This window comes from Gouania willdenowi, chromosome 11, assembly GCF_900634775.1.
Source record: "Gouania willdenowi chromosome 11, fGouWil2.1, whole genome shotgun sequence".
In the NCBI taxonomy this organism is placed as follows: domain Eukaryota; kingdom Metazoa; phylum Chordata; class Actinopteri; order Blenniiformes; family Gobiesocidae; genus Gouania; species Gouania willdenowi.
The window spans coordinates 13,267,304-13,292,212 of NC_041054.1; the positions used below are offsets into that span (position 1 = coordinate 13,267,304).

A 24,909-nucleotide genomic window follows, 5' to 3' on the forward strand; every position below is an offset into this window, starting at 1 on the left:
ATATATATATATATATATATATATATATATATATATGACACAACTTACAATTAAGTTATAAATGTTGTAAAGGTCGAGGTTTCCTACAGAATGTTACATATATTGATATACACACACATATGTGCCCGGTTATACACACACACACACACACACACACACACACACACACACACACACACACACATATATATATACACACACACACAGTACATGTACACAAACACCTACATATGTATATATTCATACATGTATGGGCAGACTACCTATATATATACATAAATGTAATGGGACTGTAGGGACTGGACTTCCCTGAGCAGGTAGAGGAGTTTGTGGATGTCTCTCTCTCTCTCTCTCTCTCTCTCTCTCTCTCTCTCTCTCTCTCTCTCTGTCGGACGCGCGCTTCCTCAGGGCTGGACTCAGCTGTAAATGTCAAATGCGCGCTCACAGTGACGGCTGCGCGCACTTCTTCTACATGCGCCCGTGAAGCCGAGAGCCGCTGACCTCCCTCTCCCTCTGTCCCCTGAGGGCCAAACCCAGCTAACCCTGGACAGGTAAGACTCCTGTGTGTCTGTGAGCAAAACCTTTACCTGTGGTTCTCTCTGAGTGTTGGAATAGAAACACGTTTTCATTTCATGGAACAGGTGACAAAAAAAGAAAGTAACTTTTTCACTTTACACTTTTTTTTTTTTTTTTACACTTTAGTTTATTCACGTCACATTGAAACCAAACCCATCAGTCCATCCAGCAGACTTTTCTGTGTGTGTGTGTGTGTGTGTGTGTGTGTGTGTGTGTGTGTGTGTGTGTGTGTGTGTGTTTTAAAACTTTTAAAACTAATGGTTTCTTCTTATTTTCACTTTGTGTGAGCGTTGGGTAACATTGGAGAGCTTGTAGATAATAGGAAGTTGAGACAGTTGCCTGTGAAAGTAAATAATGTAACCATACCCACTTCCACAACTGTGGCACGTTTAATAATCCCTCTGTTTATTTTGTAATAATGAAATGATCAGAGGTTTTCTTATAACCCACAAGGCTGATCAGAAGCAGAGAAATGACATAATACAATATTTGACACCATAGGCCTGGGTAAAACCAAATCGATCAATTGGTTTAAATCGATTACGGTATTTAATAACTCTTTTCCTCGTGTGTAACGCAGTGCTGTTTGCTCAATTAATAAGGTAAATATTAAAACTTACTTTCTACTATTTACATTTTTTTTGTATTTGTATTTTTATTTATTCCATTCATTAAAAAGGAAAAAAAAAATCACTTTAATAACATAAAAGTTTACAAACTTCTGAATGAAAAGGAGCAGAAAGAAGAATAATCTTCTGTAATCTTCCCCTTTCTACTCATAATCAGCATGAGAATACAACAACAAACAATTACAATGTCTACGATGATTAGAAAATAAGCAAAGCCACGCGTTCATGTCACATTTTTCTGTCGTAAGAAACAGGAAAAAAAAAGAAAAAAGAAAACAACACTATAGAACAAAAACATACAAGCAAAGAGGGTAAACAACATCAACAACAACACAACATTATGGTACTTTAGAGGAGTTCATTATATTTGAATAATAAACTTGTTTTAATTAGATGTTTACATCTTATATTTGCTTTACATTCTTTTAAATTCTTGCTCAGATTGTTCCATAAAGATTTTCATAACTACATCATTAGTTCTCTGAGAATCTCTTCAACATATAAGCAAAATTAGTGCTGAAAGTGCTCGAGAACAGAATTGAATTGGGAATCAAATTTGGGGAATCTGAATGGATACTCAGCTCTTTTTGATTTATTTAGTCTCTAGATTTGTGCGACATTCTTTGGAACACACTAGTAATTGTGTGTAGGTATGAGTGTATTTAGATGATGAACAGTGCTGGGTAAGTTACTCTAAACTTGTAATATATTTGTTTTACTAGTTACTGGGATAAAAATGTAATATATTTGTATTATAACATTACTGTTTTTTTAAAAAAATGCAACTGAGTTACACTACTTTGAGTTACTTTTGGTCCAGAACACTAATAATATCAAACTGATAGTGTGTGAATAACGTCGGTCTAAGTTTTGTTTCAAATACTTCTGCTGATTCAGGAGCAGAAAGTTCTTTTTTGTTCCCTATAAGTTATATTTAACTATAATTATCGTCTTTTTTTTCCTCAAATAATTACAAACAGTGAGAAAACAAAGCAAATATGCACTATATTTGATCACTTTTCACTTTTGTAATGAGTTACATTACTGATTTACTTCAAAATGGAATATATTACAGTAATATATTACAAAAATAACTGGTTACTCCCAACACTGATGATGGATACGTATCTGTTCGCTCTAATACTTGTCCTTTGCAAAAGTTCTCGAAAGTTTTATACATCTTGATAAAAGCTATTTTCTGTACCACGTTATGTGAATCAACTGTTGAGGAGTAACTCTTGAAAGGAACAGAGTTAAACAGATATTTCTGTCTAGTTTTGGAGCTCAGAGACTGTGATTTATCTAGCAGCAGACCTGCAGGAAACCTCCATGAGGAAAAGGCCAGGCTGCCTGTTTCCTCTCCATCTCCGACTATCTGAGGCGTTCCCGAGGCTTTGACGTTGTTTGATTGATGCACGTGTTTATTCCTTCACTCCGCACAGTCACACCTCCAGCGTCTGCAATCCATGCTTCACGTGAAAACTAAGAAATGAAGAGTGTAGGAGTTGTCCTGGAATTTGGCGGGTTAAAGGGGGTGGAGGGGGACTGAAAAAACCTGTCCAAGGCCGGACTTCATCACTTCCTGTTTCTTTACGAGGTCACTTCCTGTCTTTAGCCTTCGGGCAAGGCAGGAAGGAAGGGGGCGTTGACCAGTTGTTTCAGTTGGAGGATAGAAGTGGATGTTCCCAAGGAGCAGCTGGGACTGGGACTACTGGATATTTACTGGAGTTAACTCCCCCGACACCCCCAGGGTGTCATCATCCCTGTGTAGATGAGACGTGAACATTTGATTTGATTTGAACATTGATTTGAATGAATCTGCTGCTGAAGAAACTACATCAAAGTATTTATAACACCAGTGAAATAATATTTAAGTACATTATCCGATCCCAAGCAGCTTTTCAGTATCTCAAGGATGTGGTGGTGACATCATTTGGAAACAGGATATCCCACCTTACTTTTCCATTGCCCCCCCCCTCTTTCTGTGGTCTATCGTGCACACGCTTGGTGACAGCTTGCTCTCCATTGTCCTATAATTCCTGTCCCCCTCACACTCCGCATCCTGTGGAGTTTCCTGCTGAGGAATGTGACGGAGAAAGGAGAGAGCTGAGGTAAGACAGGAGGTGGAGGACGGTTAAAATATGACTTCAAATTTCATACTATAACAGCTATGGTACAAGTGTGTATAGATAATTTAGTTGAATTTATTGATGAGAAAGGTGGAGAGAGTCTGAAGTCTCATGCACTGTGTGTGTGTGTGTGTGTGTGTGTGTGTTCCCCTGTGAGCGTACAGCTTATCTGCTGTCCACTCACAAGGAAAAGGTGTGTCACTTTTATCTGCATGTTTGTGTGAGTGAGGGCGGTGATGGAGGGCAATGTTATTGTGCTTTTGTAATAAGAGGCTTTGGGATCCAAGCTTATTTTCTTCCTTACAGTGTTCAAAGTGAATGAATGTGAAACTGTTTTAGTGTTTTGCAAAGAAAGTTCTGGTATTTCCTAATTTCGTGACTTCCTTATTACCGAATTCTTAAAGATTGTGTAAAGCAAATTCAGCCATTTTCTTCTAAACACATTAAATATGTCATAAATGTGTTCCTTAAAACATGTAAAAAGCCATTCAATCATTTATAGTTTAATTGTGGAGCTAGGCTTTAAAAACTGCCTTTCAAATTTCTGTGTTCAGGATTTAGTGGGCGGGTCAGAAATCATAGCCGCGTTACGTCACGGAGGCACCATTAGCATAAACCCGACTCTGCTGCTGAAGCACAGCAAACTTCTGCGGCCTCGCCGAAAACAAACCACATAATTGACTCAGGGGAATAAAACGCGTCCACCGGTGCCACATTTTCCATGAAATGAACACGTTTTTTGCCTCTAGCGGACACAGCTTTGAATATACCCAGGAGGGATGCACATATTCGGACTCGGGCTGAGCATATCTTTCCGCTGATATCTCGTTTGGCCTGATCCGAGCACTTTTGGAAAACCAAAGGGAGAAGCACTATCGACGCTGGAGCCACTTTCACACTGCTCTCTCCCATAGACACAGTACACTGAGGCTGCACCCTTCCCGCGCGTGGGCGTGGTTCCAGCGCCTCTAAATGACACGCCCCCAGTGTCTCAGAGCAGAGAGAAGTGCTTGTTTTTCCATGATTTTGAGACCTAATTTTATATACTTAGCGATTTATTTTTTTCATCATTTAAATTTGGCTCAGTGGTCAATGACACATGTTTCCATGGTGTGACAAACTCATAACACAAATTGATTTCTGCTTTACATGGACTTTAAGCTTTGCGTTGATATTTTGTTTAATACCTCTTGAGTATGGTTTTATTTGTAAGTATATATAAAACAAAAGATAACCATCATGCTTTAAAGTCTAAATTATAATGGAAAAAAAATGAACTTTTACTTCTTTGAACATTTTGAATAATGTCTAGACTGTTATTGAAGAATAAATAAACTTCTGTTTTTGAAGTCAGATATGAACTTGAATGATATCCTTTGGAAAACTGTGGAAAAAGTTGGGGACAGAGAATAATTTAAATATAATTTAGTTAATAATAAAGTTTTTGCACTTTGTATTTCACAGGTTTCTCTTCAAAATAAGGTTGCTTTCTGAGGTCTACCTCTAGGTCAGGGGTTCTCAAACTTTGTTTCTGAATGCAAGTACCTCCTTTATCTGACAACATCTTTGCTCAGAATTCTATAAAAAACAACTGTAGATCATAATGATGGACTGAATGAGTGTTAACACATATTTTAAAGAATCTTATTTTGTAAATAAGTGGAATGAAACAGTATTTAGTGTCTTCTAAATAGAATTAATTCTAGGGATGCACCGAAATGAGAATTCTTGGTCAAAAATCAAAAACCTAAACACAGAAATAAATTATTAGTATCATTGCATTTATGGTGTAAATGTGTGTAAATGTGTACTAACCTCACTAAAATCAAAGCATAGCAATTGTATCAATTCATATTAATGCTTTAAAGAATATATCAATCATCCAGACTCACACACGCTGACCGCGGTGTTTGAAACATCCTGTTTCGGTGAATAAAAATGTTTTGACCAAGAGCTGAAAACAACTTTTGGGCCAAACATTTTTGGTGGATAATGTTTTAGTGCATCACTAATTACTATTTCTATAGTAATTAGTTGAATATTAACTGAAATGACATCCCTTGTAATTTCAGTTAATATTCAAAATATTTTTCTATCATCATTATTATAATAATAATTTTTTAACTAAAAATAAACATTATAAAACCCCATATTTTTAATGCTTTCATTTGTTAATTTTCCACTCTCTCCCTCTCAAGTACCCCCTGTAGTGCCATCGCATACCCCCATTTGAGAAACACTGCTCTCGGTTGATATTCACATAGAAAAGCATGGTGGCAGCGTCATCATGCTGTGATGGTTGAACTCGGAGAACTCCTTGAATCGAGAGCGATCATTCAGCCTTGAGTCTATTTTTTTCATCTTTGTCTGGTGTTGAGTAAAGGTTCTCTTTGCATCTTTGTGTTGCTCATTTAGGTTTACCTGGAGCAGGATGACACCGTTATAGGATTTAGTTTTTTTTTTCCTAATGAACTTTTGATTCAGAGCATTTTAGAAAAAATACTTTTTCTTTCTTTTTCGGTCTTTGAAAGAGCAATTTAGCTCATTATTTCCTGTAATTCATCAAAGTCAAAATGAGTCTATTCAATAGACACAAACAAGACGAAGAATAGACAATAGAAATAGAATTCTTTGTATAAAATACGTACATTCAAAGCCAAAGCCTCTCAGCATTCCTGTTCCTGATAGTTTGTTACCGGATAAGGAACAAAGATGAGTTCAAAACCTTTTAAATGTATCTATTTAGAATGAAAATGTTCACAGTCGAAACATGTGCACTATTGTCTGTCACTGGAAATGTTTTAATATTCAAAACCTTGACATGTAGACTAAGCATTTTCTCCATAAAGGTAGAAGATACAGTACATTCAAGTTATTGGCTGATTTATATTCAGAGGAGTGTGTGCTTGCATGTGTGTGTGTGTATCTAACTCACAACGGACACAACAATTTCCCACTACAGGTGTTTATATAAACTAGCACTGTTGTTGTCTTCATTGGAAATATGATAACTATGATGTCTTGCTGTACTTTTGTTGTGCACAAGTCTGCCTTCCAACAACCGTAGAAACATGTTTGTTCAACACCTGAAGATCAGACAAGAGTTTGACACCTAAAGAAATGTATTTTTGTCTTGTCAAACTATGCTGAAAAGAAAAGAAAAAGCAACATGCACGGCTGTAGCCCCTGCTTATCTCGCTTGTATCAAAAGTCGTCAGCGCCCTCTCCTCGCCAGAGGAAGCCGTTTCTGTTCACAGCCCTCTAATTATTTCTTGTCTGTATTTACCAGCTGCTATCAAAATGTACGGTGACACACAGCAGCCAGTCAGTGAAAAGAAGTTTAGTTTCGACACAGCAACAGGAGGCTTTAGGGGAGAAAGAAAAAGCTGATGTTTGGGTGAATGCTGTTGCACGAGCACGAGGCACATTTCAAAGACAGTTGCATTCTCCAAGAATAAAATGAAAGTAAAAACATCCAATTATGCTGAATTAATCTGAAATATGTTCTTGCATCGTTGCAACAGGGAGGTTTTACTCTAAAATCTCATAGAGCTATTACTTTCTATTAGAGCTGGGCAATATATTGAGATTTAAGATATAACGAGTTTCTAAAATGACAATATCGCCTATATCGAGATATACCTATTTTTTATTTTTTTTTACTTGTTTTGATTCATACAATCGCAGTACGTATCACATAATACAGGTATTTAATTTATTCAAAAAGTGTCCTTCTTTACAATTTTTCCATATTTCTGAGATATATACATTTTATAGCTTATTTTGTATTAAAATACTTGTTGTAGGAGTCGCTGCTTCACTACCTCTCAGAACAGCATGAAAAGCACAGTTAGATGGATTGATTTCTGAGTGCATCCTAACCTAGACCTTCATCTAAACAAGCCACACTACAGAACTCACTCACACGTGCTGTCCCTTTATAAGAGACTAAGCCAAAAGTGGCACATATTGTTCCTGTGTGGCATTTTTCATCAGTAAATCTCATCCAGAAATGATTTTCTGGTATGATTTTATTGAGTTAAAAATATATTGTATATCGCCATTTAGAGAAAAAATATTGAGATATGAGTTTTGGTCCACTTTCTAATTTCTATTTTTGCTTTGTCCCCTTTACTTTTTAAATATGATTTTACCAAAAAAGCAAACTGCAGTATTCTGGTACATTTGATGCTGTTTCATGCATGAACACATAAGGACGACCTAATAAAGGGAATCCTCGCAGCTTATGTGTGAGGTATGAGTGTGTGCATGTGAGTGCATGTGTGTGCACGTGACCTCAGAAGACAGACAGAGCACAGCAGCTTATTTGGATGGAGAGCATGTGAAAGGTGGATGTTGGCGTGAGGCAGTGACTGAAGCCCGACAGAGAGGAAAACATTTGTGTCGGGTGTGTTTGTCCTACTGTAGCGGGCGTGTGTGTTTGTGTGTGTGTCCTTGTGTGTCCTTTCCTCAGTTTCCAGGAAAGAGAGTTAGCCATCAGAAGGGTGGACAGGAAACTCTACCAAAGCTGGCTTCCTGTAACTTTTATGATGGTCAGCCTGATAGGGATTTTTCGTGTGTGTGAAATCCCCATATTTGTAATGCTTTTATTTGTCAATTTTCTACTCTTCGCTCAAGAGTACCCCCTGTCGTGCCTTTGTGTATCCCTAGGGGTACACGTACCCCCATTTGAGAAACACTGCTCAATCAGACTGGGACTGGCTCTGTAATAAACTGGAAATCTGTAGCAAGCGGTGATAAAACTAAAGGACCAGTTGGTTGGGACGATAGATTAACTGTGAAAACTTTTAATAGAATAGTCTTAAGATTGGCAAAACATTGGACAACTTTATATTTTACTGTTAAAAGAGAAAATGTATTGAGATACATCCTGTTAAACTTATATATAGTATGTTGAAAACTTTTATTAAAATAGTCAATAAATTAGCTAAACATTGGACAACTTTATATTTTACTGTTAAAAAAGAAAATGTATTGATAGACATCCTGTTAAACTAATATAAAATCTTTTACACAACAACGTTTAGTCTTGAAGCTATTTTTGTCTAATCTTTATTTCATTTTAGAGAAGCTAAAACACAGCTTGCTTTATATTTGCTACAACCCAGTCACTGATACATTGAACATGTTCCCATATAGACAATGACCACCTGAAAGACTCTTGAAACTGAGACTCAAATAAGGGAAGTGGCTAACCACGCACGCCTCTCTCTGCTTTTCTTTATTTCAAGCAGCTGCTTGTACATGTGTCAATGCATCACTTTATTCACACTTTATCGCTGTCGAGTCTTCCTCTCACGTTCTCCTCTCTGCCGCCCATTCCAGCCCGTGCCACTCACCTCCCTTCCTTGTGTCTCCTTCCAGTGGCGATGTTGATTGACAGATGATCTGACAGAGGAAGACATCAGGTGAGAAAAAGTTAACTTCTCCATCGCGTCCTTCCTCCACCCTTTCCTCTTCCTCCTCCTGCTTGAGGGAAGTGACATTATTTTCACAGTTAAAGTTTGTAACTTCTCTCTTTTCGGGTTTCTGTAGTTTCTCCTCCACACTGTAAATGATGAGTGCTGCTTTCACTTTCTGCAAGTTGCTATAATGCCGTTTCTATAATATAAGCACTTAAATGGATTCTAGACTCCAACAGTTGATGATACACATAGATGTACAAAATACTCTGTTTATCTGTTTGTTTGTCTGTCTGTTAGCAGACTACTGCTAAAGTGCTTAACACATTTTGATGAATTTATAACCAAAGATAGATCTTATGCCATAGAAGATTCTATTAAATTTTGGAGGATATCCAGGTCAATATACTGATTCTGGATCAGTTTCTAAAACAAAAAAAAAAATCAATATTTCCCATCATTGGAAAAATAGGCCGAACAACAAAAACACAACAATGACTCAATACACAAAACTAAATATTTATACAAAAAATACACAAAATGACAACAGAATCACACTCCAATGGCAACAAAAAACTATAATTATACAAAAACACAACAGAAAGATACAAAAATACACATAATGACATCCAAAAAACATACATCACAGAAAAATACACCAAACGAAAAATTATGAAAGTGAGTAAAAAAAACAACAACAACAAACACATTTATCATGTTCATGTCTCATAGAATTAAACCATGGAAATCACACACACTATTTTACTTTGCACCCACAAAGATACACCTTTATAGCACAGAGTACAGAGTATGTACACCTCTTTGTACATCCGACCTTCAAACACATACTCATTTGGCCATAATTGACAACTCTACTTAAGCTCCCACTATATGAATACATCCTTTCGACGGGCACTTTGCTAGCAATCAAAAACAATTATACCAAAAATGCACAAAAAGACAACTGAAAGATAAAAAAAAAATACACGACTCCAAAAAACATAAATTACAGAAAAATACAATAAAAATATGAAAATGACTCAAAATACACAAAACTAAATATTTATACAAAAAATACACAAAATAACAACAGAAATGCACAAAAAACATACATTACAGAAAAATACACCAAACCAAAAAATATAAAAACGAGTAAAAAAAACAACAAACACATTTATCATGTTAACGTCCCATAGAATTAAACCAGGGAAATCACACACGCTGTAATTAATAATAAACCCCTTCATAACACTACAGAGTACAGAGTATGTACACCTCTTTGTACAGTACATCCAACCTTCAAACACATACTCATTTGGCCATAATTGACTCTAGTTAAGCTCCCACGTGAATACATACTTCCGACGGGCACTGTACTAGTTGGTGAAATTTAAAAAAACTTCATATCTCAGATTGTAATTCACCATTGTTTTTGATATTTGATTCAGGTAGGTGTGTTTGGTTCCTCAATCACATTGAGTTTCATCCGGATCTGATCAGGAATGTCCACTTTTTTGTGATCTTTCTGTAAAACAAATGGGCTGCCCATACATTTGGACCTACTTTATGGTTATTAATGTGGATAGTAATGTCTTCCAAGCCTTTAAAGTGTGAATGATCATGGTACCATGATCAGAATCACTGATCCAGATTACTGCCAGTATATGGCAAAGAGGATATTCGGAACATGCCGGAGGTTTGCACCAACTGACTTCTCAGTCCTTTCAATTTCATAAATTTGATTAAACTTTTGAAAATCATTGGCAGGCTTTGTAAGTGTTTTGGAGAACTCTTCGTTTTCCAATAAAATTTACATTAAAATGGTTTAGAAAATTGATCGCAAATTCAAGGACTTTTGGCATTTTACTTAACATTTAGGATATTGTAAGGTACATATACATACATAATTGCAAGCTAGAGCACAACAGGGTTGACGTGTTACTCTTTTTAATCATAATTGAGATCAAACTGAGTCATATGTGGCCCGTGAACTAAAGTGAGTTTGACACCCCTCCTGCCATTGACGATTAATATGCAACTATGGCTTTAAACTCAAGCTTCTTCTCCCAGTGATGTTGAATCAGTTAACTATAAAATGACCTGCCATTTTTTTTTATTTATCATCAGGGTATGTTTAACTTCTTCACATATAATATTTCATCAAAAAATTTTGTTTCATTGGTCTTTTTGTCAACAAAGTGGTTTTTATAGACAAAATAAAAGACATTGTATTGCATACAAGTGCAACCATTGCTAATACAAGAGCAGTGTTTAGTTTATCACAGTTTTAATATGAGATCAACAAGTACTCATGGTGCTTTGTAAGTTAAAGCCCTGTGCATCACACTGCTATCAAGTATCAATCTGACTTTGAAGGTGTTTCTTTCTCTTCCTCAGACGTGGTCTCTGTGCTGGTTATTATGGGGTGTGTCTGTTGCAAGCATAAAAAGTCTGCCAAATGCGTAGCAGAGATATCGACAACAGCCGCAGCAGACGTTGCTGATCTGTCTCCTAGCAACACAGATGGAGGGTTGTCCACGGCCATGTCCCTGGGCCGTTACTGTCCTGACCCCACTCAGACCATCCCGGATTTTAACAAGGGCTTCTCGTCCAGTGCAATATTCCCTAACACCAACATGCACCAGAGGCCAGGGGGCATCACAAGTAGGATTCTGTGTGTGTGAGTGTGTGTGTGTGAGAGAGAAAGAGAACCATAGTGAATCTGTTTTAAAGAAGAGCAAATTCTTATTGATAAAAAAAGATTCAATGGTTAAAACCTTTCGTGGCTCCAATTTGAAAAACCTGTGCGTAATTTTAGTTTTAGTGTCGTTTGTAACACAAAGTGATTGTTTGCAGGTGGTGGAGTCACCCTGTTTGTAGCCTTATATGACTACGACGCTCGCACTGAGGATGACCTCACGTTCCAGAAAGGAGAAAAATTTCAAATCATCAACAACATGTGAGTAAAGCGAGATATCAGACTTTACTGTATACAAACATTCTGGGATTATTGATAAAAAATAAACTAAACTAAAGTATTACTTTTTTAAGGAATGGTAAATATGACGAACAAACCATAACACTGAGAACAATTATTTGTACTTTTTCTTACTGGGTCTATTTTTTGTACAACATATAATAATGACAGATATTTAATAATATTATGAATGCCATCAAATAAAAGTGAATAAAAGCGTCATTACACCGTTTGACTATGTAATATACTTACACAAAGTTTGTTCCGTCTTTATTTATTTATTTTGATATAATATGTGTAATGGCTGAGTTGGAATTTATTGTATTATTCTAAATTAGTTTTTTAATCCACACTGTAATGCATGGGTCACCAACCTTTATGAAAGTGCGAGCTACATCAAAGTCACTGATTAATCCAAAGGGCTGGCAGTTTGATATACACTTAAAATACTAAGATTTCACTGTTTTACTTTAATCAGACTAACATTGACTGCAAAGGGTTGGAAATACTTTACTTTATTCATCCTAATTTCTGCAATTGTTTCATTTTCAAATGAGCACTTCATTGGAAATCATCATGTTCTTATTTTACTAGGCACTAACTACTTTTAGCTAAACATGTTTCGACAATTCAACAAATATGTAAGATTTAAAAAAAAAAACTAAACAAAATCTTAACACCAAATCTGCACCATAATCTGCAACAAAAACCTATCCATGATACTTGAACACATTTGTCACAATGTTTAAGTGAAAATAAACATTTGAAGATGGTTAAATCTGATATTAGAATAAAAACTTTTCATCATTTAACTCTACTAAGACACTGACTACATCCGTCGTTTGTATTTACTATTGTAAGTTTGAAGCCTGGCAAGTAAATTGCATTGGGCACTGTGTTGGTGAACCCTGGTGTCATGTAATGAAGCATTTTTATTAAATGCATTCAAACGCCAGAGAACTAGTTTCATGTTTGTACTTGTAAATATGACTAAAACAATATCTTACTGTATAAATGTGTGAGTCTGTGTCATAATGTGTGTGTGTGTGTGTGTGTGTCTGTTACATATTGTGTGTGTGTGTGTTTGTGTGTTAAATATGTGTACTGTTATTCTATCAGTCATCTTGTTGATTCTGCCAATATTTGCAGAGAGGGCGACTGGTGGGAAGCTCGCTCTCTGGACACCGGCAACTCAGGTTACATTCCCTCCAACTATGTTGCTCCTGTTGACTCCATACAAGCTGAGGAGTGAGTACACATGCATACACACACATACACACACACACACACACACACACACATTGGGCGATCAGTGACAGGTTAGATTCTCAGATTTAACAATGATGGACATGTAGTGTGAAGGCAGAAGTCAAGTGAGGTGTGCTGTTGCGGCGGTGACCCGCGTGGTGTTGTCATGGTGACAGGTGGTATTTTGGAAAGATGGGGAGGAAAGATGCAGAGAGACAGCTACTTGGCCATGGCAACCAGAGGGGAACCTTCCTCATACGAGAGAGTGAAACCACCAAAGGCGAGTCGAGCAAAACACTCAGAAAAAGTCAAAGAGCGTGAGTCGCTTTATGTTTTTATCTGACTGTTCCCTCTGCCTCTCCTTTCTCTACAGGTGCTTACTCTCTGTCTATTCGCGACTGGGATGACAACAAGGGAGACCACGTCAAACATTATAAGATCCGTAAATTAGACAATGGTGGATACTACATCACCACAAGATCTCAGTTTGACACTGTGCAGCAGCTGGTGGAGCACTACTCAGGTAACACACTCAGCAATTAGTCTACCTCATATGTAGAAACATTTACTTCAGTAGATTGTCTGTATCTTATCATTTTAGATCTATCGTATATATACAGTATATATCAGTGATGTGCAGTCAGGGTAGGCGAGGTAGGCAGTGCCTACCCAAGGGTGAATTGATAGTTTGATTATTTGTTTTAATTATAATATAAATATAAATTATTTATTTTTCCATTTCCGATAGCCTACAGTACCTATAGGTTTGAAAGTGTCAGCATTTTGTGCCTTTCATAGCCCAAATGACTAAACATTGCTATTTTCTGGTACGGCAGAGACGCTGCACAGTCTCACTCCGCTGTAAGGCAGGAGGAGGCCACACCCCCTCTCAAAAGCACATTGCTGCTCTGCTTCTGTTTCCATAGCGTGTTTTTATGTGTTTGCGTATGTGCAGTCAGTCCCCCAAGATGAAAACCATTTGTGTAAAAAGGCAGCTCTCTACGCTGCCTTTGGACGTAACCACACTATGCTAAATGCTATACGTACCTTCAGAGTGCGTTAGTGAATTGATAAAGCGTGGCAGCTGCTACGTTCTCTAGCTAGTGGGCGGGATAACGCTACAGGCAGGATGACAGCGCTAGAGACGATAAAGAAACTTTCTTTTGAGGAAAAACGACAGCTTTTAAAAGATGGGAGACCAACACCTGAGTTACCAGACCTTCAGCAAAGGTAAGGTCAGAAAATTGTTCGTACTTTTCTACAATGAATTGAAGGATTGGCTTTGTGGATGCGTCTCACTGAGGCTGTTCTGAGTTGTTGTTGTTGTTATTTTCTCTGTGTTTCTGTGTTTCTAACGCAAACAATGGATGCACTGCCGTGTCATGAGATATATCTTGTTGGGAGAGTATGAAGGCTATATTAAATAATTGTTTATGTTTCTTTAATGATGTTTTATGATGTTGATTTTGTTAGATGGTGAAATACTTGTTCATGTGGATCGTGTTGGATTTTTTCTTTCTTATTATGAATTTTGGATTTTGATGAGTGCATTGAGATGACTTTGGTGTAAATTGCGCTATACAAATAAAGTTGAGTTGAATTTAATTAACACTTGCCAGCAGAAATATATGGAATTGTCATTGGTGGTCTCGATTTGCGACGCACTGCCTACCCAACCCTAGTGGTCATGGCACGTCACTGGTATATGTATATATTATTATTTTTTAAACTACAGAACATCATGTGTTTTATGTATTATATATCATATATTGTTTGGGAAAAAAAACACATCATCTCACACATTCTAAACCAGAGGTGTCAAAATAATTTAACCTAATTTTTACCACATACGGCCAGAAATAGATAGAACTCTACATACATTTTTGTCTTATTTTTAGTGCAATGTAGTCTTGAGGCATTAAGATACTGACATGATATGAATTTATCCTTTAACAACGCATCTTATTATAAAAGGCAACTAAAATTCTAATAAAATAACTGCAGTTTCAACAATACTATGTCTTAGTTTATTTAGACATGCACATTAAAACTGACAAATTCTATTTCACTTATGTAATCAGACAAAAAAGATCATCAGCAGAATGTTATTTACAATAAAAACATTGTTTTGTAGCACTTAAACAGAGCGCACCCTGTGGTCAAATATGAAACTTCAGTTCGTTGTGTTGTACCTTCTCCTCATATTTGATAAATTAAAGCGGCGGGCTGGATTGGACCCTCTGGCGGAGCAGTTCTGGCCCGCGGGTCACATATTTTACACCACTGTTCTAAACCCTAGCCTTTGTATTTTAATTTATTCAGAATTTCTTGTTGATACATATGTTTTTAAACCACATATTTATTTGACAAAATTAATTTAAGAATATGGTTTCTCTCCATCTGATGCCATACTGAAAAAAAACTTGAAGAAATGTATTGGTAATGTTATTATCTTCTTCAAACTGTGGATAAATAGCATTTATTCTTTTAAATTAATCAGGATGATCCTTCGGCCCTGACTGTAAGTGAATCTTTAACCCTGCTTCAGAGTTTCTGTTTCTCTCTCTTTTCTGCTACTGTCAGTGTAAACCTGTCCCCTACTGGGCGACACCAACATAGCACCCATTCTGTTCTAACTACCTGAGGGTTTGCAGCTTTTGTCAGTGCTCTTACCTGGTGTGTGTTTTTAGCTCAATGTTCATGACTGTTTTTGCTGCTTGCACTTCAGTGTCAGCAGCACAAAGGCAACCATTGTTGTTCTTTCTTCATCTCCGTGTTTGCACTGTTTGTCTTCTTCTCCTGTTTCCTTCCTTTGCCTTCTGTTGGTATCTCTCCTTCTTTCCCCTTTTCCTCTCGCTCTCAGAGAGAGCCGCAGGACTGTGCTGCCGTTTGATTGGCAGCTGTAAACGGGGCATGCCTAAGCTGGCCGACTTATCGGTGAAGACCAAGGATATGTGGGAGATTCCACGAGAATCTCTTCAGCTGATTAAGAAACTGGGAAATGGCCAGTTTGGAGAAGTCTGGATGGGTAGGCCTGGTGGGGCTGTAATGGTGGAGGAGGGGGGGTGTAACAGCAAAAGCACATCTGAATTAGAAGTCACACAAAAAACTGCAGTGGAGAACATCAATGAACCTACAAAGCCTGAAAAGCCATTTGATTGCTTTGTCTTTCATTGCTTTGAACAGCAACAGCTGTCAAATCACACAAGGTGAATACACTTGTCAGATGTCACTGCCTTTTATTTTTAGAGATGGGTAAAATAATTTAAGTGAATGTGACGGATCGCTATAAAGGCAGCTGGGAAGTAAATCCCTTTATTATTTTGTGCATCCAGATGTGCTGAGTTGTTCCTCTCACCTCCTCTTGATTGCATGTGTATGTTCACCATCTTACATCACCTCCCTGTCACCCCCTACCTATGTTTCTCCCCTGTTCCACCTCTCATCTGCACCCTTCCTCACTCACCCCCTCCTCCACCCCTTCGTCACCTTCCTCATCCTCCTCCTCATCCTCCTCCTCTCAGGCTCTAACGATGCGCTGTGTTATTACCTGACAATGCCCTGTCCTAACTCCATTCCACTCACAATGGGTCTTGGGTGGGATGCCTGGGAGGTATCGAGGGATACGCTGTGCAAGCAGAAGAAGCTGGGACAGGGCTGCTTCGGGGACGTGTGGTTGGGTGAGAGTGAACACTACGACACCCCCTCTGGCTCAGAAGGACACTTGTCAGTGTAATCATGTCATATATAGTGTCCACTGCACCCTGTAGCTTACTATGGTGGCCCTGAAGTACAATGCACGAATGTAAAAGAAAGAACACACACAAGATAAAAGAACACAAAAGGCAAAACACAAACCAAAAAAGAAACTGGGGTCACATGACACATCGCTGATTGAATAAGGCAGCTGTCGTTCAGCTATTGAATCAGAAGAAATTAGACGATGGCGCCATTTGACTTTTTAAAAAAAAAATAATGTTGCTGATAAACCAAATGTAGCTGCTGCTATCAAGAATATTTGCATTTAGGATACATACGAAGTGATCCTGGATATGGTTTGGACTAATGACAAAGTTTCAGTTAGTATGCGTACACTGAAGCTGAACTGTACAGACGAGGTAATTACTAATATTTCCTGGTAGTGGAACAGACAGTGGCCTTGTCCAATCAGAGATGTCACATATCAACCCCCCCCCCGTACCCACCTCTTCTAGTTTCTGTTTTGTTTTCACATTTTTGTTTTTGCATTTTCGTTTTTGTGTGTGTGTTTTCTTTTTTGCGTTTGTTTTGTCTTTGTGTTTTCTTTTTTGTGTGTGCTTTCTTTCTTATATGTCGGTGTTTTCTTTTTTACGTTTGTGTTTTGTCTTTTGTGTTAGTGTTTTCTTTTTTGTCTTTGCATTTTCTTTTTCACGTTCGTGTTTTGTCTTTGTGTTTTCTTTTTTGTGTGTGTGCTTTCTTTCTTATGTGTCGGTGTTTTCTTTTTTACATTCGTGTTTTGTCTTTTGTGTTTGTGTTTTCTTTTCTGTGTTAGTTTTCTTTTTTGTTATTGTGTTTGTGTTTTCTTTTTTGTGTTTGTGTTTTGTCTTTTCTGTTTGTGTTTTCTTTCTCTCGTTCCTGTTTTGTCTTTTGTTTGCGTTTTCTTTTTTGTGTGTGTGCTTTCTTTCTTATGTGTCGATGTTTTCTTTTTACATTCGTGTTTTGTCTTTTGTGTTTGCGTTTTCTTTTCTGTGTGTTAGTTTTCTTTTTTGTTATTGTGTTTGTGTTTTCTTTTTTGTGTTTGTGTTTTGTCTTTTCTGTTTGTGTTTTCTTTCTCTCGTTCCTGTTTTGTCTCTTGTGTTTGCGTCTTCTTTTTTAAGTGTTCTCTCTCTCACGCATTCGTGCTCTGCACTTCAGGGCCACCATAGCTCACACTCATGTGGTGCTCAACATCAAAGTCTATCATACAGTCTCTTTTTCACTGACCAACTGTCTTCCAACAGTGGAGTCTCTCCCAGAATTCTCGGCTCTGCACCAGCCTCTGTCACATAGATCAGTTATTCACTCTTCATGTTGTGCATGTTCACATAATTAACAATCACATGCATGCACAACGAATGTGACCTGCACTTGTACAGCCTGTTACTTATTTTGCATCACATTTTTTCCCATATAGAATATAGATAGATATGCATGAGTGGGCGATTGTGTGCCCTCATATATTGTCTAAACAGTACACTATGTGCAGGTATAGCTGCTTCAGTATGACAGACATCCTGGTGTAGTCGGTCTTTGTGTCCAGGCCCTGTATTAACGCCTGCTTGTCTGTATGCCAGGCATGTGGAACGGAACCACCAAGGTAGCAGTGAAGACTCTGAAGCCAGGAACCATGTCCCCCGAGGCCTTTCTGGAGGAGGCTCAGATCATGAAGAGACTCCGTCATGACAAGCTGGTGCAGCTTTACGCCGTGGTGTCTGAAGAGCCTATTTACATCATCACGGAGTTCATGAGCCAAGGTATCTCAATAAAACGGACAAACAGGGAGTGAATCTATAATCAAAGGTCAAAGATTCAGTTATCCAAAGGTGAATTTCCTGCCTAAGTAAGCATTCATGCCACATATTGATTAATTTTTCAATTTTAGAAACATGTTCTCGTCTTCTTAAATTAGGCTTTGAATTAACTCAGCTTATCCAGTAGTTGATGTTTTCAATTTAAGTAAGTGTAAGTGAAAGTTATTCCCACCTGGCTGCATCTGCACATGGATCAGGACCGTAAGCATGTATCACTTTAAATCTGCTGCTTTCCCAACATTCCTAGCTCAAATGTGGCAAACAATATTAAAAAAGGGCAAAAATGTGGAACAAAAAGAGGGAAAAAAGTAAATAAGTGTTATTTTTTGGGCAAAAGGTAGCTTATTTGGATGAAAAGTGGCAAAAAATGGTTAAAGAATCGACAAAAATTAAATAAAAGTGGCACAAAGAACTTTTAAAAATTTACAAAAAATAGGAAAAAGGGACATTTGTTGGCAAAAGGAAGCTAAATGTCAAATGTCCAATCTTTTGGAAAAGGGGCAAAATTGGGACAAAGAAAATTGCAAAATGGCCAAAGAAAAAGGTAAAAAGGGGTTCAAAAGGGAATAATAATCAAAATCAAGACATAAAGAGCCACATGTTGAGTATCACTGACTTAATAACAGCTTTATCATGGTTTTAGTAAATTCATTTAATAAACTAAATTGGGAGTCGACAGTTGCCCTAACCTTTAGAACCCCCTCACTTTTAAAATCTCTGCTCCACTACTGCTTTCCTCCATCAGCACAAACGTCTTCTACTACACCATGGAAAACTAGCAAATGAGTGCAACTTCAACATTCTAATAAGTAGAATCACTGTAATTGATTTAGAGACACAAATGACCTGAAACATATACAGATGGATAAATGAAATGGTTAAATTACACTGTGCAAACAGAACAGTGTGGAAACACCTGAAACTGAATAAAATAGCAGATGTACACTCACGGGCAGATTCACTAAAGTTTTAGTGCTATTAAAATGTGTGCAAACATCACTCCACACGCTAATAAGTAGTATAAAGCCCAGGGAATCAGGAGTGTGCTGCTGCTGCGCCCTCATTCAAATTCCCTATGACTAGCATAGTAGGCGGATCTCCCAGGGGGAGCAAAAATATGGGAGGAGGAAATGCAAACAAATGGAACTGTTTGCGGTGATAGTTTTAGTACCAGAAAATAGTACAACTGAAAGCAGGTGCAAACACACACACAGAGATCATCACAGAAAACACAATGGAGATGAAAAAATAGGCTCCAGTTGTGTGTGTGTGTGTGTGTGTGTGTGTGTGTGTGTGTGTGTGTGTGAGAGAGAGAGAGAGAGAGAGAGAGCAAAAAAAATAGTTGGACGTACATCCATCTCTCTTCCGCGGATCACTGTGTCACACACACGCACGGAATCAGCCGCAGGCACGCACCCATCCATCACTCACAGTCACATCCACGCACATTTCTCCACTGCAGGATGAGTAAAGAATATCTATCTATCTGCTGTTATTAATCCATTTTTTTTATTCATTTCCTATACTAACACCTCCAATTCTGCTGCTTCACATTGGTATTTTTGCTTCTGCACACTCATATTCACCTTCCATGTTCAACACAACATGTACAAAACGCTCATTTAAATAAGGGCGGTCTGCACCAGTTCTGCACGTTCACTAATCATTGCTGCAATCTTTGTGAATTTCGCGCAGCAGATGAGGAAAGCAACTGGTTTACCACCCTTTATTTGAGATCTTAGTGAATCTGCCCCTCAATATTCTCTAACATGTTAATGTAGAGACACCCTGTATGTGAGAGATTAGTTTATTTATTATTTATTTCCAGGAAGTCTGTTGGAGTTCCTCAAAGATGGAGAGGGGCAGAGTCTGAAGCTGCCTCAGCTGGTGGACATGGCTGCACAGGTGGGATACAAAGTGATGCAAACATGCAGTGACAGACGAGTGTCTCAAACTCTGAGCACCTTTCATCCCTGTGGGAGAGCAGATAGCAGCTGGAATGGCATACATTGAGAGGATGAACTACATCCATCGTGACCTGCGAGCTGCAAACATTCTCGTTGGAGACAATCTGGTGTGCAAGATCGCTGACTTTGGCCTGGCCAGGCTCATTGAAGACAACGAGTACACAGCCCGACAAGGTATAGCAGCAGCGCGTGATGATAAGTGTGGGGCTGTGGGCGGGACCGGGGGGAGCAGGGCACCGCTGAGACAATGCAACTATGAAGGCGCTCTCCCTCAGCAGCCGTGACTACATCTCTATACATACCTCATCCCTATTATGCCATTATGCATCTTTACTGTGTTGCCATGGTTTCAGGGGCAAAGTTCCCAATCAAGTGGACGGCTCCGGAGGCTGCGCTGTTTGGACGCTTTACAATCAAGTCAGATGTGTGGAGCTTTGGCATCCTACTAACAGAACTCATCACCAAGGGAAGGGTGCCCTACCCAGGTACTGGAAGATACCTCCTTGTCCAATGTGTTATCTCAGATTTAAAAGATGTCCTTATATGCAAAAGCTCATTTTCTGTACAACTTTTTCTTCCGCATGTATCTGAGGAGGTGCTTTATAACGTCTTAGTGTGTGTGTGGACTCACTGGTGGCTTTACTCAGTCAGAACACGCCTCTTAGTGCTCCGTTGGTCACAAAACAAATCAACAGGGGACTTCACTGCTTTGATAGCGTGCTCAGCAGTGCTGTACAAACAAATGAAGGAGGGGTAACTGCTTCTTTCCCCTGACTCTCCGCTGTGTGAATCATACACTTTGTTTTACTGCCCGGCTCAGGGTTCACAAATTTTTCTTTATTAATCCAATATTAGGGTAAAAAAAATGACAATGACTAAACGTGATATACCACTCCTTTAGATCAGACACGTTACAGATTAAAAGTCAGTTGTTAGTTTTAGTCAGTGGGTTAGTCTGATAGTAACTGGATTTTTTTTTAATCATGTAAACAGGTTAGCTTGACTGAAATTGGACTATCTGTAGCTCGATTAACGCACCCTGACAAAGTGATTGACAATCGAGCCAATAGTTCCTTTAGTCACGTTAGCTCAATAGAAATTAGAATTTTTCTCCCGCGACCATCCCTCTGAAGACGGAGGTTGATGGCGAGCAAGAAGCAGGCGATGCATATTTGGACGGACGAGAAAAGCAATTTTGACTTAACAGTAACATTTAACAATATACACTCACATGGATTAATGTGTTCAAAAAAAATAAATGTACAAACATGAATTAATATTTGAATAGAAACCGCGTGGATGGCCAGGCCTATCTCCTGTTCAGGCCTTTTATAAGGTTTTATTTGTGCACGTAATTAACTATACAAACATGTTTTAACATTTCAACACTCCGAACATAAAACCCAGTGAATACTGTACATGTTATTTTAGAGATAAAATATAAGAAATGCACTGAAAGGAAAATTCTTGGCCAAAACTGGACGCGAGAAAACCAAGGCTGAAAACTGAAACACACAAAGAAATGAAAGCTGCAAGCAGCAATGAACACACGCATGTCGGGACGTAGCGCGCGTTGAGGTGTGTTGCATGTCGGGGTGTGGCAGAAATTTTAAAGTGTTGAGACGTAGCTGACCATTTTCAACGATTATTTCATAAACTTTCTTGCAGTGTTCTGTGCAAATATAATGTCTATGATTTCCATTTAACAATAAGTAAATGACGGTTAGGTAACACAAATAACTACTTTTTTTGGCATACAAATGAAAGCTGCTATAATCAGTTAGCATCTATTAGCTATACATACTTTTAATAACTTCCGTAAGCGTAGCACATCATCCAAGTGAACAAGCTGCTAATAGGAATATTTCAATCCATAAAATTTCTACTTTATTGTCAAGATTGTTTAATAACACAACCAAATAAGCATGTATGTTTAAAATAAAAATATGAATGTGTGAAGTACTTTAACAGTGCAGTGTTGGACGCAAGACGTATCTCTATGAATCTGTCTGTCTGTGATGATGATGTTGCTTCTGCAACATGTCAGAATGTTACAGAAGTTCCACAGTGATGATGTCATCAGTGCCAGCTGAGAGCAAAAATAATTTTCAAGGGGATGTTATTGAGTCACTTTGCTATTCACATGTGCATTTCCCCCAAAATATCATATTTTTCACCCGTCCTAATATGCGTTCAAATTTTCATGAGTGTTTGAACGTGTTAAGGCTCTCAAAAATGCGATCACTTTTTTGTAAGAATAATAATATTAATAATAATAATAATAATAATAATAATAATAATAATAATAATAAAAAAAAACGAGATGCATTGCAATAGGGTCCTACGCACCGTTGTGCTCTGGCCCTAATTATTAATCCAATTACTGCATTTATTACTTTGATTGTGTAAAAAGCTCAATAAAATCAAGGCAATACAAATGCATAAATTGATATATTGCTTCAAAGAATATATCAATTAAAATTATATGAAAATATTTATTTAGCATTGACATTCCTACAATGCACAATATAGAATAAAATACAAAATAAAATGTTTAACTTGACCCCACATATTTATACATTAATAATAATGTCCAGGCTTATAACTGACTGGGCTGCTGATAGATGGATTTAAGTTTTAAAGTCTTACACTGGCTCCCAGTCAGCCTCAGAATAAACTTTAAAATTCTGCTGCTGGTGTCATCAGCATCCTGTTTCGGTCGGGTTGTTTTGGTGATAAATGTGCTGAAAATGCACTTTTTGGCCATTTTTGGTGCATCACTGTAAAATATTCCTTCTTAATTTTGTTTCAAGTAGAGAAGGATGATGTTATCAGCTGATATTAGGTATAAAATGTAATATAATTCTGTATTTGTATTGGTTTTTTCGCCCATATTCAAAAACCGATAACGTGAAACATGTAAAAAAAGAAAATATGGCACTTTTTTCTATTACTGAAGTTGAATTGGTTTTCTTATTTTGCACAGATGATGTTTATTTTTTAAAATACATCCTGTGGTGCATCACATTCAAAGCAGGCTTAATGTGCGTTTTTTTTTTTTAATTCATAGAGATATAAAATGTGACTTAAAATTAGTTCAGGGAGGAAGGGGGTCTTTCTATGTGTTGTATTGTTTAATATTAGAAATTAAGTGTTGGACAAAATTGACACGTTGGATATCAGAAAAAAGCTACTATAAAACATCCCTCGTTTCAAGGCATTTAGTGATTTAATGCTGCTCATTATTTGCAATTATTATTCTCATCACTTGTGTTTTTTCCTGGCATATTTTGGTATATGAGTTATGTTGAGTTGACCCTTTTCTTTCTCTGATTAGGCATGAATAACCGCGAGGTGTTGGAGCAGGTGGAGCGGGGCTACCGGATGCCCTGCGCCCCGGGCTGCCCTGCCTCTCTCCATGAACTGATGCTGCAGTGCTGGAGGCGGGAGGCTGATGAGAGGCACACCTTTGAGTATCTGCAGTCTTTCCTGGAAGATTACTTCACTGCCACAGAGCCACAGTACCAACCCGGAGAAAACCTGTGACCACACAGGCCTGCAATAAACAAAGGAGCACCAAATGGACAGAAAGCAACTGCCTTGCACAGTGAAACATGATACATACATACACACACATTAATCTACATAAGGTTTTTTTTTTTTTTCTATTCTTGGTTATAGAAAGTGTTGGCGCTTCTTTGGCCAGGCCTCACAGTAAGGTTGCTTTACTCTGTAACCATGACAACACAGACCTGAGAAATTACGTAGACGTGCTCTGGTAGAGGGAAGTCAAGTTTTTACATGATCGGTTCAGCTATAAGACACGTTGATTCTCTGAATCTGAGAGAAGCTCGCTGACTGATTCCCCAGCTGAGTGTTGACATAAGAAAGGTCATCAGAGACCCTTTAGAGTGATCTATGAAAGCTACCAGATGACCTTGTGGCCCTGCGTGCTAACTGTATCTGTACTGACACAATAACCAGAGTGCTCGTCTCAGCTTTGTCAATATGATAATGATTATATGGCTGTCTCGCGGAGAGGATTTCTGTCTTTCCATCAACGTGTGCCTTAAATGTGCCAGTTTTACATTAGGTGGCCTGAAATACTACGTTTAAAAGTTGAGGAACAGCAAGGCGCGTGTCTTCTTGTCCATTATGATGACAGTTTAAAAAACAGAAAAAAAATTCTCATTTGTTTTAATTTAACTCAGCTACAACAGAAGCTTAAAAATCTATTTACCATGTGTGCAATTTTTTTTTCTTTTTTTGTCATTTGGGAGGGAGTGCAAAATCTAACACCCAAATAAGAAGTATTTTGTTTGAATAAATGTCCTTGAGAAGAAGGTAACCATCACGTTGAGACACTCCTATCATGTTATTGTAATAAAGATCATATACCTTTTACACATTA

The 24,909-nt window shown here is 37.9% G+C and overlaps 1 protein-coding gene across 5 annotated transcripts; it reads left to right on the top strand.

Moving 5' to 3' along the window:
• Positions 1-428: 428 nt before the first annotated feature.
• Positions 429-24,909, top strand: yrk (Yes-related kinase). Of its 5 annotated transcripts, none has more exons than XM_028460568.1 (13): positions 429-551; positions 8,681-8,763; positions 11,155-11,421; positions 11,614-11,716; positions 12,884-12,982; positions 13,159-13,262; positions 13,356-13,505; positions 15,846-16,010; positions 18,295-18,474; positions 20,360-20,436; positions 20,519-20,672; positions 20,852-20,983; positions 23,836-24,909. In XM_028460568.1, the coding sequence occupies exons 3-13, from the start codon at positions 11,178-11,180 to the stop codon at positions 24,042-24,044; spliced, it is 1,617 nt and encodes a 538-aa protein (XP_028316369.1). In that variant the 5' UTR covers positions 429-551; positions 8,681-8,763; positions 11,155-11,177; the 3' UTR covers positions 24,045-24,909. The 5 variants fall into 5 exon arrangements, with proteins under 5 accessions (XP_028316369.1, XP_028316373.1, XP_028316370.1 ...); XM_028460572.1 differs by lacking the exon at positions 15,846-16,010 and adding an exon at positions 16,507-16,662 and having other exon boundaries at positions 23,836-24,044; XM_028460569.1 differs by having other exon boundaries at positions 441-551; positions 8,720-8,763.